Below are 15,301 nucleotides of genomic sequence, written 5' to 3' on the forward strand. Positions count from 1 at the left end.
ACAGTTGCCAAAGGGATCAGAAGAAGTGGGATGTGCAGAAGCGCCAGCTAGAAATTCCGGCCACTCTTTGCTCAACAGAGGGCTCCCTCTGCTCTTGGCTTCTTCCGGGCCGCCTGCTCCCACTCGGTGAAAAAAATTCCAGAGCGGCTACCTAGGCGATGGTGGGGATTGCGGCAGCCTCCGCGTGCTGCTGCGCAGCGCTCCTGTTTCTGGGGCGCGCGCTGACTACCGCAGGTAGGGGCGCGTGTAGGGGGCGGCCGGGGTGAGGCGGGGGCACCTGGCGCCAGAGGGTCCTCGCTGGTCAGTTCCCTAGCGCCCCGCCAGAGGTCCGCGACTTCCTGGGGCTGGGGGCTCCATTTTCGAGTGCCGCTCCTTTGTGAGATGGGGAGGTTTACACTGAAGGCCTACCCTGTGCAGGGGCGGCACCAGCGCGAGCGGAGACTGTGCCTCCTAGGATGAGGTGAGCTTGACGTTTCGGTACTCAGCGCCTCTCTTGCATCATCCGAGGGACCGGAGCAGAGAAGATAATCAGGGAACGGGAAAAATAGGAAAACCACTCACTCGCGTATCAGTGGGTCCTCCTGGCTTTGCTAAGGTCTTTACTGAGAGAGGGAGGGGGGTGTGGTGACCTGCAAACGTTCTCTTACTTTTTGGAGAACTCGTATGGACATTCTCTACGTTAACTTAAACAGGAGACTAAAAGGCTGAAATGCGTATGTAGAGATGTTTAAACTCATTTCTAACTATAAGAATGGCAATTAAACGACAAAATGCGACTTGACCCTTACTAGACTGGCCAAAATAGGCTCCTGGATGCCGGATGGTGGAGGGGGAAATGTGGGAATCCCGGAAGCGCTCTGAGCGCCTTTCGTCACTGCAGGTGGAGGCGAGCCACGCGTGGACCTCACCTTGGAGAGCACTTCACGTGGCAGCAGCTTCAGAGCACGCCCTTGCTGCTTGCAGAGCAGGTGGACGGTTGTTGAAGGCATAGAGCCAAGAAAACAGTGGACAGACAATTCAATATCATTCCTACGATTTGAGAAACAAAAGATGCAACCTTAAATATAAAAACGTATACGTTAAACACCTCAGAACGAACGGCTGCCTGATGGGAGAGGGAAATGGAAATCAAACAGTGTGAATAGTATTTCTATACAAAAGAGCAATGTGAAAATAAGAGTTCCGAGTTAAGTGTGGGCTGAGACGAAAGCCAAAGTTGCCATCCGCTAGGTGCCGGGGACTGGAAGCGCCTGCGCGCTCGGCGGGTCCCGGCTTTCCCCACCTGGAAGTCGCGGCCGGGTGTTCCCGCCGTGCCCGCCCCGCGCCCCTTCCCGGGCCCGGCGCCCCGTGCCCCCTCCTCAGGAGCCTCAGGTCTCCGCCACTTTTGTCCTGCCCCGGTCCCCGCGGATGCTGACGGTAGTGGAGAAGGGCCGCGAGGCCTCAGGGAAGCGTAGAGCAAGGAACGCCGTTTGGCGGCGCGGCGGCGCCCAGTGGCCGTGGCAGCAGCAGCGGCAGCAGCAGCAGCAGCGGCAGCAGCAGCGGCAGCTCCTCTAGGGAGGAAGGTAGCCGCCGCAGCGGTGGCGGCTTGAGGATCGGACCCCAGAACCAGGCGTTGGTGCCTGACTTTAGCACTGGAAGAGCCTGACATTGAAAACTATCAGAAGTTTTCACCTAACAAAAATCATTTCCGTCTACAAGAAATCTCCACACCTTAGAATGGAACATCTACTTCCCTGGCTGGTATTCTGTATGGAAGCAAATTTAAAGTGATACAAGAAAAAAAATCCAATCAAAGGAATTCGTCAGATTTTAATGTATGAGAGTCTAGCCCGCCTCTGTATGAGACTGTCTTTAAAGGTTTCTGATATAGAAAATGTTTGAAAGAATGTAGGTTTTATTTCAGAAATAAAATTCAAAAGAGCAATCCGTAAAGCTGTAGTTAACAGTCCTCCCTGATTGGAGGGCTCTGGAATTGGAGATTCTCTAGGTAGGTTGTACCACTAGTTTATTTGAAAAGATAAATGCATAAATGCTTTTCCTTGGAAACAAGACTGCAGAAAATTCCAAGGATCTAGTCCTTGAAAAGGGCGAACGCTTTTAAGCTGTTATTAAGGTACTGAACTCTGTATTTTGAAATGAAAATACATGGAGGTCCTGGGTGAGCTCTTGGACACTCTGAAAATAGATGACTTTTCCCAAATTTGCCTTCTAAATTTTGAGTTGTTGATTTAAATTTTTAAAATTTATGTAGTCTAACACTCAGGTTTGTATTCCTTTTAAGCACAAGTTAGTGTTTTTTGATATTTTCCCTTTCTCTCTCCCCTCCCCATTCTTCTCCCTCTCTCTCTCTCTCTTTTTTGGTAGTCACTTTTTACTGAAAAGTGTGACAATCGAATTGAGTGGCCTGGCTATTTCTCTTGTATCCATGGCTCCTCCATTCCTTGGTTGGCCCCCGGGGGAAGAATACTGTTTTTTGGTTACAGTTGACCCTATCTTCATTTTGTAGTTCAAAGTCTATCTTTGCTTTGATACATAGAACATAATAAAGCTTTTCACCATGTTTCCCTAATGTCGATTTTTTAAAATCGACTTGCACAAATCTTTGAGTAAGTTGGTAGGTTTTTGGATACATTTTTAGCATTAATTAACATTAATTTTGAAAATTTTAGGTATGTTGGATGTGACTAATGAAAGGACACTTTTGATGGTAACAAAGGGAATTAGATTTCTGATATTCATCTAAATATTGATGTCTAGCTCTGCATTGTTGGTAATGAGTCTGACTTCTTTGGAGTTGTACTCTTCTTTGAAACAGAAAATGTAACATTTTGAACTGTCCTTGCACTTTTTGTTGGAATGGGTAAAAGCGTAAACTTGCTAGGAACCTACTGTTCTAAAATGGAAAACATCTAGCCGGTCACAGTGGCTCATACCCGTAACCTCAACTCTTGAGAAGGTCGTGGTGGTATTGCTTGAGCCCAGGAGTTGGAGATGAGCCTGGAAGCTTAGTAAGACTCCATCTCTACAAAATATAAATAAATTAGCTGGGCATGGTGGCATGTGCCTGTGGTCCCAGCTATTTGGGAGGCTGAGGTGGCAGGATCACTTGAGCCCAGGCGGTGGAGGCTGCAGTGAGCAGTGATAGCACCACTGCACTCCAGCCTGGGTGACAGAACGAGACCCTATCTCTAAATAAATAAATATGAAAACAACAAAAAAAGAGAAAATTGTCTTTACAATAGCATCAAAAAGAGTAAAATACTTCACGTAAATTTAACAAAAGAAATAGAAAACATATACTCTGAAAACTGTAAAATAATGCTGAAAGAAATTTAAGATCTAAATAAATGAAATGGAAAAAATGTCCTGTCTTAGTCTTGCCAGGCTGCCACAACAAGTATTATTGTGTGGCTTAAACAGAAACTTATTTCTCATGATTCTGTAGGCTGGGAAGTCCAAGATAAAAGTGTGGATGATCTGGTTTCTGGTGAGAGCTTCATTTCTGGTTTGTAGAAGAATATCTTCTTGCTGTATCCTTACATGGTGGAGAGAGACATGTATCTCTCTGTCATGTCTTTTCTTTCTTTTTTTTTTTTCCGAGATGAGAGTTTTGCTCTTGTGCCTGGGCTGGAGTACAATGGGGTGATCTCGGCTCACTGCAACCTCTGCCTCCTGAGTTCAAGTGATTCTCCTGCCTCAGCCTCCCAAGTAGCTGGGATTACAGGCATGCGCCACCATGCCTGGTTAATTTTGTACTTTTAGTAGAGAAAGGGTTTCTCCGTGTTGGTCAGGCTGGTCTCGAACTCACGACCTCAGGTGATCCACCCGCCTTGTCCTCCCAAGTAGTGGGAAGGATTACAGTCCTGGGATTACAGGCATGAGCTACCGCATGCAGCCTGTCATGTCTTATTTATTTATTTATTTTTGAGACAGAGGCTCACTCTGTCACCCAGGCTAGAGTGCAGTGGCACTATCACGGCTGACTGCATCCTTGAACTTCTGGGCACAAGAGATCCTCTCACCTCAGCCTCCCAAGTAGCTGGGACTATAGGTGCTAACCACCATGCTGGGCTAATTTATTTTTATTTTTTGTAGAGATGAAGTCCCATTATATTGCTTAGTCTGGTCTGGAACTACTAGGCTCAGGCGATCGCCTCAGAATCCCAAAGTGCTGGGATTACAGGTGTGAACCACCATGCCTAGCCTCATGTCTTGTCTTGTCTTTACTTTATTTGAATCTTGAGACAGAGTCTTTCTCTGTTGCCCAGGCTGGAGTGCAGTGGCGTGATCTCAGCTCAGTGCAACTTCTGCCTCCTGGGTTCAAGCAATTCTCCTGCCTCAACCTTCTGAATGGTTGGGATTACAGGCTCCACCACCACACCCAGCTAATTTATTGCACTTTTAGTAGAAACGGGGTTTTATCATGTTAGCCAGGCTGATCTCAATCTCCTTACCTCATGATCTGCCAGCCTTGGCGTCCCAAAGTGCTAGGATTACAGGTGTGAGCCACAATGCCCGGCCCTTATGTCTTTTCTTGTAATGGCACTAATCCCATTCATGAGGACTCTTCCCTTATGACCTAATCAATTCCCAAAGGCCCTGCCTCCAGATACCATCACATGGGTGTGGTGGGGGGCGGTCGGGCCTCAATATAAATTTTGGAGGACCCAAGCATTCAGTCAATAGCACATCCCAAAAACATATTCATAAATTGGAAAACGGAACATTGTGTTCTCTTACTGCCACAGGTGAACTCAAAGTGGAGATGATGGCAGGAGGGACTCAAATCATACCCCTGAATGACAATGTCACTATATTCTGCAATTTCTTTGATTCTGAACCCCACAACATCACAAGTGTAGGTATCACCTGGTTTCGGAAGAGTCCAACATTTGACAAAGAATTCAAGGTATTTGAATTTTTTGGAGATCACCTAAAGGCATTTCGACCTGGAGCCACTGTGTCTCCATGGAGGCTGAAGAGTGGAGATGCTTCACTGCAGCTGCCTGGAGTCCAGCTGGAGGAAGCAGGAGAATACCGATGTGAGGTGGTGTCCACCCCTAAGAAGGCACATGGAAGGGTCTGGCTTGGAGTTGTGGGTGAGTGCCTCAGGGCAGTGCCCTACAGTTTCCATGGTTGGGTTTAACAATAACAAAACATAAACACTTCTTTGAGCTCCACTTTGCTGTATTACCAAGTGATCTGATAATACATGGATGAGCTTGGTGGCTGTGTTAGTTTGCTAAGCTGCCATAACAAAATAGGACTGGGTAGCTTTGAATAACAGGTGTTTATTTTCTCACACTTCTGGATTGGTTTCTTCTGAGGCCTCTCTCCTCTGGCTGTCTTCTCCCTGTGTCTTCACATGGTCTTTCCTCTGTGCCTATGTCTGTGTCCTGATTTCCTCTTCTCATAAGGATGCCAATCATATTAGATAAGAGCCCACCCTAATAACCCCATTTTAACTTAATTACCTCTTTAAAGAACCTATCTCTAAATACAGTCACATTCACAGATACTGGGAATTCTGGGAGGACATAAGAATTTTAGGACATAATTCAGCCCATCATGGCCCCTCCATAATTGTGCATAAGACTTTGATTGTTTTGTTCATAATAATTTTGAGAGTGAGAGGCATATTAATTAGGATTAATTTCCTCTGCAATTGACATAGGAATAACAACAACAGTGGCTATATATACGGCCAACTGTCAGTTGTCCATTGTCATTCCAGACTTTATGTATCTATAGAAAGGGTCTACATAGGAGACATGGCCTTGCTCTGTTGCCCAGGCTGGTGTGCATGGCACAATTATAGCTCACTGTAACCTCAAACTCCCAGGCTCAGGTGATCCTCCTGCCTCAGCCTCCTGAGTGGCTAGGACTTCTGGTACATGCCACCATGCCTGGCTAATTTTTACATGTTTTGTAGAGATGGGGCCTTGTTGGGTTGCCCAGGCAAGGCCCTCCAACTCCTGGCCTCAAGATATCCTCCTGCCCTGGCCTCCCAAAGTGCTGGCATTACAGGGGTGAGCTACCATGCCTGGCCAACAGTGACTTTAAGAGACATTAATAGATTTTTTTGTTTTGTTTTTTTGAGACAGAGTTTCACTCTTGTTACTCAGGCTGGAGTGCAATGCCACGATCTCGCCTCCACCTCCGGGGTTCAAGCAATTCTCCTGCCTCAGCCTCCCGAGTAGCTGGGACTACAGGCGCGCGCCAGCATGCCCAGCTAATTTTTGTATTTTTAGTAGAGACGGGGTTTCACCATGTTGACCAGGATGGTCTCGATCTCTTGACCTCATGATCCACCCGCCTTGGCCTCCCAAAGTGCTGGGATTACAGGCGTGAGCCACCGCGCCCAGCCTATTAATAGATTTTTTTAAGGACAGTTTTAGATTTACAGAAGCATTGCAAAGATAGTATGAGAGTTCTCATATCACTCTCACTCTGCATACCCTTGCATTCTTATGGTACGTTGATATAATTAATGAACCCATGTTGACATTTTACTATAAAGTTCATAGTTTATTCATATTTCCTTAGTTTTTACCTCATGTCCTTTTCCTGCTCCAGGATCCCATCAGAATGCCACATTGCATTTAATTGTTATATGTTCTTAGGCACCTTTTTGCTGTGACAATTTCTTAGACCTTACTTTTGATGTCCTTGACTGTTTGGTGAGGCTACTGGTCAGGTACATTGCAGGATGTCACTCAATTAGGATTTGTCTGCTCTCTTCCTTATAACTGGACTTGGGGTTACGGGTTTTTGGAGGAACATAGCAGAAGTAAACTGCCATTTTCTTTTTTTTTTCTTAATTTTTTATTGGATTTTAGGTTTTGGGGTACATGAGCAGAGCATGCAAGACAGTTGCGTAGGAACACACATGGCAGTGTGCTTTGCTTTTCTTCTCCCCTTCACCCACATTTGGCATTTTTCCCCAGGCTATCCCTCCCCACCTCCACCTCCCACTGGCCCTCCCCTTTCCCCCCCAATAGACCCCACTGTTTAGCACTCCCCTTTCTGTGTCCATGTGTTCTCATTTTTCATCACCCACCTATGAGTGAGAATATGTGGTGTTTCATTTTCTGTTCTTGTGTCAGTTTGCTGAGGATGATGTTTTCCAGATTCATCCATGTCCCTACAAACGACACAAACTCATCATTTCTGATTGCTGCATAATATTCCATGGTGTATATGTGCCACATTTTTCCAATCCAGTCTATTATCAATGGGCATTTGGGTTGATTCCAGGTCTTTGCTATTGTAAACAGTGCTGCAATGAACATTCGTGTACATGTGTCCTTATAGTAGAACGATTTATAGTCTTTTGGATATATACCCAGTAATGGGATTGCTGGGTCAAATGGAATTTCTATTTCTAAGGCCTTGAGGAATCGCCACACTGTCTTCCACAATGGTTGAACTAATTTACACTCCCACCAACAGTGTAAAAGTGTTCCTTTTTCTCCACATCCTCTCCAGCATCTGTTGTCTCCAGATTTTTTAATGATCGCCATTCTAACTGGCGTGAGATGGTATCTCAATGTGGTTTTGATTTGCATCTCTCTGATGACCAGTGACGATGAGCATTTTTTCATATGATTGTTGGCCTCATATATGTCTTCTTTCGTAAAGTGTCTGTTCATATCCTTTGCCCACTTTTGAATGGGCTTGTTTGTTTTTTTCCTGTAAATCCATTTGAGTTCTTTGTAAATTCTGGATATCAGCCCTTTGTCAGATGGGTAAACTGCAAAAATTTTTTCCCATTCTGTTGGTTGCTGATCCACTCTAGTGACTATTTCTTTTGCCGTGCAGAAGCTGTGGAGTTTCATTAGGTCCATTTGTCTATTTTGGCTTTTGTTGCCAATGCTTTTGGTGTTTTGTTCATGAAGTCCTTGCCTACTCCTATGTCCTGGATAGTTTTGCCTAGATTTCCTTCTAGGGTTTTTATCGTGCCAGGTCTTATGTTTAAGTCTTTAATCCATCTGGAGTTAATTTTAGTGTAAGGTGTCAGGAAGGGGTCCAGTTTCTGCTTTCTGCACATGGCTAGCCAGTTTTCCCAACACCATTTGTTAAACAGGGAATCCTTTCCCCCTTGCTTGTTTTTGTCAGGTTTATCAAAGATTGTATAGTTGTAGATATGTTGTGTTACCTCCGGTGCCTCTGCTTTGTTCCATTGGTCTATATCTCTGTTTTGGTACCAGTACCATGCTGTTTTGATTACTGTGGCCTTGTAGTATAGTTTGAAATCCGGTAGTGTGATGCCCCCCGCTGTGTTCTTTTTGCTTAGAATTGACTTGGCTATGCGGGCTCTCTTTTGGTTCCATATGAAGTTCATGGTGTTTTTTTCCAGTTCTGTGAAGAAAGTCAATGGTAGCTTGATGGGGATAGCGTTGATTCTGTAAATTACTTTGGGCAGTATAGCCATTTTCACGATATTAATTCTTCCTAACCATGAACATGGAATGTTTCTCCATCTGTTTGTGTCCTCTCTGATTTCGTTGAGCAGTGGCTTGTAGTTCTCCTTGAAGAGGTCCCTTACGTTCCTTGTGAGTTGTATTCCAAGGTATTTTATTGTTTTTGTAGCAATTGTGAATGGCAGTTCGTTCTTGATTTGGCTTTCTTTAAGTCTGTTATTGGTGTAGACGAATGCTTGTGATTTTTGCACATTGATTTTATATCCTGAGACTTTGCTGAAGTTGCTTATCAGTTTCAGGAGTTTTTGGGCTGAGGTGATGGGGTCTTCTAGGTATACTATCATGTCGTCTGCAAATAGAGACAATTTGGCTTCCACCTTTCCTATTTGAATATCCTTTATTTCTTTTTCTTGCCTGATTGCTCTGGCTAGAACTTCCAGAACTATATTGAATAGGAGTGGTGAAAGAGGGCATCCTTGTCTAGTGCCAGATTTCAAAGGGAATGCTTCCAGTTTTTGCCCATTCAGTATGATATTGGCTGTTGGTTTGTCATAAATAGCTTTTATTACTTTGAGATACGTTCCATCGATACCGAGTTTATTGAGGGTTTTTAGCATAAAGGGCTGTTGAATTTTGTCAAATGCCTTCTCTGCGTCAGTTGAGATAATCATGTGGGTTTTGTTTTTGGTTCTGTTTATGTGGTGAATTACGTTTATAGACTTGCATATGTTGAACCCGGGATGAATCCTACTTGATCATGGTGAATAAGTTTTTTGATTTGCTGTTGCATTTGGCTTGCCAATATTTTATTGAAGATTTTTGCATCTATGTTCATCATGGATATTGGCCTGAAGTTTTCTTTTCTTGTTGGGTCTCTGCCGGGTTTTGGTATCAGAATGATGTTGGTCTCGTAAAATGATTTGGGAAGTATTCCCTCTTTTTTGGATTGGTAAACTGCCATTTTCAACACATCAAATCACATGACTTATGACTGTAGATGTTGACTTTAATCACCTAGTTGAAGTAGTATTTGTTTGATTTCTCTACTTAAAAGTTACCCTTCTCCCTATTTTCCTACTGTACTCTTTGAAACGAAGCCATTCTGAGTCAAGTGGAAGTTATTGCACATTTCAAAAAGACAAGTGATTCTATGAAAGCAGTGTTTAAAGATTACTTTTGTACTAGAATTAAGGGTAGATTCCTAGAGAAAAGAGGATTGCAGGTACCAGTGGGTACCAGTGGTAATAGGAAGGGAAATCTAGGACAGTTTTGAAGGAAAAATGAGAATTAGAGTTTAGGAGAAAGCAAATCACTGAAGTTTTAAATAACGTGAAGTAGTTGGTAAGAACAACTTATTTATGAAAGCTGACATCAGAGTCTCACTGGAACATTAAGAGCAGAGGTTTTCTGGGCATGTAGAAGTGCAGTAAGAGCCATGGGTGAGCACCTTTTCGTTTTTAAAGAATTAGGTTAAAGGATTAAGACAACTGCATGCTTGAGTGTTTATTTTGGTTGTTTCTGATATGCACTTCTGAACCTCAGGAATAATTTGTTATCTAACTAAAATAGTTTTAAAAAATAAAGCTCATTTATATTTAAAAACAAAACAAACAAAACAAAAAAAAACACTTAAGGTGGGGGTGTTACTTATGTTATTCCTCCTTGGGGGTGGAGTATCTACATATTTTTTTTAGAATTCTTCTGCATGGAAATTTATCTTTTTTCCTATTTATGAAATTATTCAATCATTGATATCAATAAAGACTCAAGGATATTTATTTTATGCTTTGTGTCATAATGCAATGCTTCTTTATTTTTTTTCTCAAATTGTTTCAGTTTTGGCCACTGGGAACTCATTCACTTGACTCTTGTGTCCCATTGATATAACCCAATCATTGTAGAATTTCGTTTTGTGTTATTTTTTTAATTTTTGGCAAAACCATGTCAAGGATTTTGTTTTATGTTAAGCACTTTTTGCTTTTTGGCACTGTTAAATGTTACAGACTCATCTCGTATTATTTCCTTTCTTGTATATTTCCTAGAACCAACCAATACTCCAAGAAACCTTGGTTCTTTTTATTGGAAAATGATATTAGAAACCAGGCATGCACTACCACGCCTGGCTAGTTTTTGTTTTTTTAGTTGAGACAGGGTTTTGCCATGTTGGCCAGGGTGGTCTCCGTCTCCTGACCTCAAGTGATCCACTCACTTTGGCCTCCCAAAGTGCTGGGATTACAGGCATGAGCCACCTCTGCCCAGATTGGGGGGTTTCTATTAACATCTTCAAGGTCACTGGTTCTTTCCTTGTCAGTTTCAAGTTTACTGATGAATCCATTGAAGGCATTCTTCATTTCTTTTATGGTATTTTGAGTTCTAGCATTCACTTTTTATTCTTTCTTAGTGTTTCCATATCTCTGCTTATGTTACCCATCTGTTTGTGTATGTTATCTGCTCTTTCTGTTAGTACTCTGAACATTTGAATTATAGTTTTTAAAAAATTCCCTCTATGATAATTATAAAATCTGTGTCATACCTGAGTCTGGGTCTGATACTTGCTTTGTTTTCATGTACTTTTTAGCATGTCTTGTAATTTTTCAGTTGAAAGATAGATGTTATGTATCAGGTAATAGGAACTGAGCCAAATGGGCTTTTATTATGAGGCTTTCTGTCAATATGGCTAGGAGCTGGGTTGTATTTAATGCTTATTGTAGCTATAGGTGCCAGAAATGTCAGTTTCCTCTAGTGGTTTATCTCCTTTCCTGTTGTCTTTGAGTTTTCTTTTGAACTCCATAAATAGGGTCTGTGCCTTATAGCTCTCTCACTTATAATCTTCTGTTATTATGCTGGAGCCCTGTTGATATGATGGTAAAGTGTTGGAGGAGAATCTGTCCATACTTTTATGATTAAATCTTATTCTTTTAGTGGCCTGAGCTTCTGGGCTGTGACCTTCAGAAGTATTTCTTAGCTTTTTCTTTTTCTCTCTTTTTAAGTGATACAGAAAAGATATCTACAGCTAGAGTGGCTATTTTTCTTTTCCCAGGTCAGATAAGGCTCTGACATCTTTCTTTGAGTTGGAAGGAATAATATGGGTGTATTATAAAATGATTACTTCTTTCAATCCCCAGAAAGAGGAGAAGATTTTTCTTGCATCTTTACGGTGAGAATCTGGTGGAGTTCCTGGAAGTAAACCTCATGACAGTATAGTAGCATCCCCAAGACTGGGTCCTGAGGATGAAAATCCATGAAAGTATGGTACCATCCCTAAGACCAGGACCTGAGGAGGTTTTTATTCTCAAGCTAGTCCACACTCATCCTTTAGCAATTTGTCAGAACTACTGCTTAAGTACTTCTACCAGTTTATGACTCCAGCAGCATGAGGTAATTTGATCTTAGTTGTAATTTCCTGAATCTCCTTCTTTCTCCAGTTTTCTCAGTGGCATTTTGCCCTGTCACTTCAATTCTCTGAGGGATCTAAGAAAAGTTGTTGATTTTCAATTTGTTCAGCTTTTGTTCTTATTATGAAGATGCGAGTGATGACCTCTCAGGTCTTTATGTCAGAGGGAAAATTGGAAGTCAACAGTGGCTTTTGAAATAGCAGTTTATTTCCCTTTTCACACTAATGTAGCCAGCCCAGGGCAGATATGGCAGCTCCTCTGGATCATCTAGGCCCCAGGATCCTTTTATCTTGTAACTCTGCTGTCTTCAATTTGTATCATCCACCTTGTGTTTGGAAATGGCTTCTCCATCTCTGGTCATCACATAGTATTCCAAACACTCTGCAGGAAATATGAAGGGGAGAGAGAGAAAAGGAGACAGTCCTTTAAGACATCCTTTTAACTTAAGGTTACTACCTAGAAGTTGCTCTTGCCACTTTTGCTTAAATCCAGACCTGCTAGACCCTGAGTTTGCATGGCCAAACCTACCTGTAGAGGAGGTTGGGTGATGCAGCTTTAATCTGGATGTGTCATGTCCAGCTAAAAATGCGTAGAATGGAAACTGAAGAGCAATTAGCAATCTCTACCACAACAGTGCTCCAAGGTTTTCCTCAGATTATGAAAGGTGTCTGTGGCACAACATAGCTTAAGAAAACTGTGCTTTACAAAATTGCTCTGAGAGTTGGGGTCACAGCATGTCAACACCCGGTTGGCACTGGCACAAACACACCCAGAATATTTAGCCCAAGCAGACTCGCATTCCATCAACCACGTGTCCTGAAGGCTTGCCATGGGTTAGAGGTCAGGCTGGTAATAAGCTAGACCCTCCCTACCCTTAAGGAGTGCCCAGTCTGGTTTTGTAAATTTCCAGCTCATTGCTGGACATGGCTGCAGCATCACTCGTGCCTCAGGGTCCCCATCTTTAAAGAGAGTAGGCATCCTGTGTTTTTTGTCTTGTCTAGCTATAGGAGCAGTGCTGCACAGGTGTGAGGGTATGGTAGAAGCCACTTAGTATAAGGTGTGGGGCCCAACTCTGTATGACTTTTTTTCTTTCCGCTGGCAGCTTCCCCAGCCTGCAGATTGTTCCTGGATCAAGTGGTGGTGAAAGAGAATGAAGGAAAATATATTATGTGTGAGTCAAGTGGGTTCTACCCAGAAGCTATTAATATAACATGGGAGAAGTGGACCCAGGAGGTTCCCCATCATGTAGAGATTTTTGAGGATGTCATCCCTGGTCCCACAATCAAGAATGTGGATGGTACATTTAGTGTCACCAGCAAATTGAAGCTGAAATCCTCTCAGGAAGACCCTGAGACTGTCTACCAGTGTGTGGTACAGCACATGTCCTTGTATACCCCCTGGAGGAGCAACTTTACCCTGACTTCTCAGCAGAGATTTTCTGGTAAGGGTCTTTCTGGATATTTCTTCTCTTCCTTGCCTTGAGGGACTATAACATAAGACTTGTTCCCACACAGCCCAGGGTCTTAGCTGGGGCCTGAAGGGGAAGGAGAGAAAACTTGGACTGGAAGGACCAAGCTAGGGTCTGGCCTAGCTCAGCCCCAGAGTCAGCAGTCCAGCCTAGGTCCCTGGGCCAGGGCAGATGATGGTCTAGTAGGTAGAGAGTGGTGACCATAGTCATCAGGTGGAGCAGGGCCTACTTGTCAGCTCATGGCAGCTTCAGGGTTCCGGATGGTCCATATGGCTTGAAATAGGAAACCTGCCAGCAGCCCTTCTAGTCAGGCCCTAGGTCTACGGTACACTGTTGGCTGGTAGAGGCTGAATCAGTAGTCTTGTCTTATGGGCTCTGTCCCAAGATGGGGAAGCTACAGTACAGTGGTTTTGCAAATGCTCGGTGCCTTCTCCAGGCACACTTGATCCTTAGGACAACACAGCTTACAGGAAACCCACTCCTGGTGGGGTGGGGCTTTTCGAGGTCATAGCTCTAGTCTTGGGTAGGGTGGCCCTTCTGGTAAAATGCATCTCCCTGGGGCTGAGAGGGGTAAGGAAGGCAGGGAGTGACTGGGGTCCCTGAGGAATGTGGTCAGGGTATGCCAGATGGAGCCTGGGATGGTCTTGAGGGAGAGAGGAATTATTCTTGGAAGTAAGGACTAGGAGGGTGTGGGGGTGGTGTGTGCAGAGCTGCAGGGACAGTATGTGTGGCCATGGGGAGTATGAAATGGAAACATACCTTGCATGTATGGTATGAGGGGCTGTCTGGGTGGTATGCACTTGGGGTAGAAGATGGTGTTGTAGTACAGAAGGTTTGAAGATGAGGGTGGCACACATATGTGGCATGTGGTGTTCATTTTCCATGTTTTTGACAAGCGTTACATACACTGTTGGATGTGTGGAGGTGTATGTGATAGGAATGGAGGTGCAGAGACATGTAGCAGAGGGCTGGTGGTTAAATCTCTGACAAGGAAAATGACACAACCATACAGATTCCAGCAGCAGTTGTGTGGTTTCTCTGGCCCTTGCCAGTAGGTTTCCTGTTAATGTTTTCCTTTTATCTCTCCAGAATCTGAGAAGACGGCTACCTTTGCCATTTATTGGTGGATTTTGCCACTCATTGGTGTTGGACTGATTTTATTAATTGTTTTGATTTATTGCAAAAAGGTAAGGGGCTCCAAAACAAATTCAGCCCTATGTCTTGGGGTTGGCTCCAGGAGTTGAGGGATCATGGCCATTGGGTGGTGTTGGGGTTCTCAGGATGGATGTGGAGGGATTGTTGGTATTGCTGGGTGTTTGTGGTGTGTGACTTTTTCTGATGATGTGCTGGGGAAGAACTTAGTTATCTGACCTCTGTGTCGTGGTCTGTGACCCTGGGGTGATGTGTTGTAAAGCCTCTCTCCGTTTCTTCATACTAAACAAGTATTATATCTCTGTGAATGAACCAGACCTTAGTGTTCAGACCAGGCCCGAACTATGTGTGGACTGTTCGTTTTTCTCATGCATTTGGAAACTATGGCTCAGAGAGGGGAATTCTTCATATTTTATCTGGTCAATAACTTACCACCAGATTTTTACTGGTTTGACTAAGAATTTCTAACCCTCACTGGGTATTTCTAAACTAAAACATGTTTCTAAACATTTTTATCCCTGAATATGGCCCAAATAGTAAGCAAAACAGCTCAAGCTTTAGAGGACCAAGAGACCTATGTAAATAGGCCCAAGTTAGGCCCAAGCCCTTAGCTTGAGTTACTCCGTGTGGCTTTGTTCCCCTTACTGTGTATATGTCAGGGGATGGAATTTTCAATTGTGGGCACATCTAGGCAAATCTCCTGTGTAGGCTTTTTTATCTGTGTGGCTGTAGGCATGGTTTAGGCAAGCCCCCCTGTGCAAGTCCCTTATCTGCAGTTTGATTTTTCAGGCTGTTCTTTTGTTTGAAAGAATTTTACTGAGGGCCCACCCTAACTGCCTGCCTGACCAGTTTCTTCCTTCCTC

General features: G+C 43.6%; 2 protein-coding genes across 3 annotated transcripts in view; one reads left to right on the top strand and one right to left on the bottom strand.

Annotated features, from left to right (window-relative positions):
• The window catches only part of NCR3LG1 (natural killer cell cytotoxicity receptor 3 ligand 1), an 18,017-nt gene continuing 2,716 nt past the window's right edge, over positions 1 to 15,301 (top strand). Inside the window, 4 exon segments of the mRNA XM_078340705.1 lie at positions 1 to 234; positions 4,749 to 5,099; positions 12,921 to 13,259; positions 14,376 to 14,473. Coding sequence (XP_078196831.1) covers positions 159 to 234; positions 4,749 to 5,099; positions 12,921 to 13,259; positions 14,376 to 14,473 — 864 coding nt within the window. The 5' untranslated portion in view covers positions 1 to 158.
• Positions 12,004 to 15,301, bottom strand: part of KCNJ11 (potassium inwardly rectifying channel subfamily J member 11) — a 19,929-nt gene continuing 16,631 nt past the window's right edge. For both annotated transcript variants that reach the window (XR_013523340.1, XM_078340703.1), the window contains exon 2: positions 12,004 to 12,199. The gene's annotated coding sequence lies outside the window, so the exon portion shown is untranslated. The remainder of the gene's footprint in view (positions 12,200 to 15,301) is intronic.

This window comes from Callithrix jacchus, chromosome 10 (genome assembly GCF_049354715.1).
Source record: "Callithrix jacchus isolate 240 chromosome 10, calJac240_pri, whole genome shotgun sequence".
In the NCBI taxonomy this organism is placed as follows: Eukaryota; Metazoa; Chordata; class Mammalia; order Primates; family Cebidae; genus Callithrix; species Callithrix jacchus.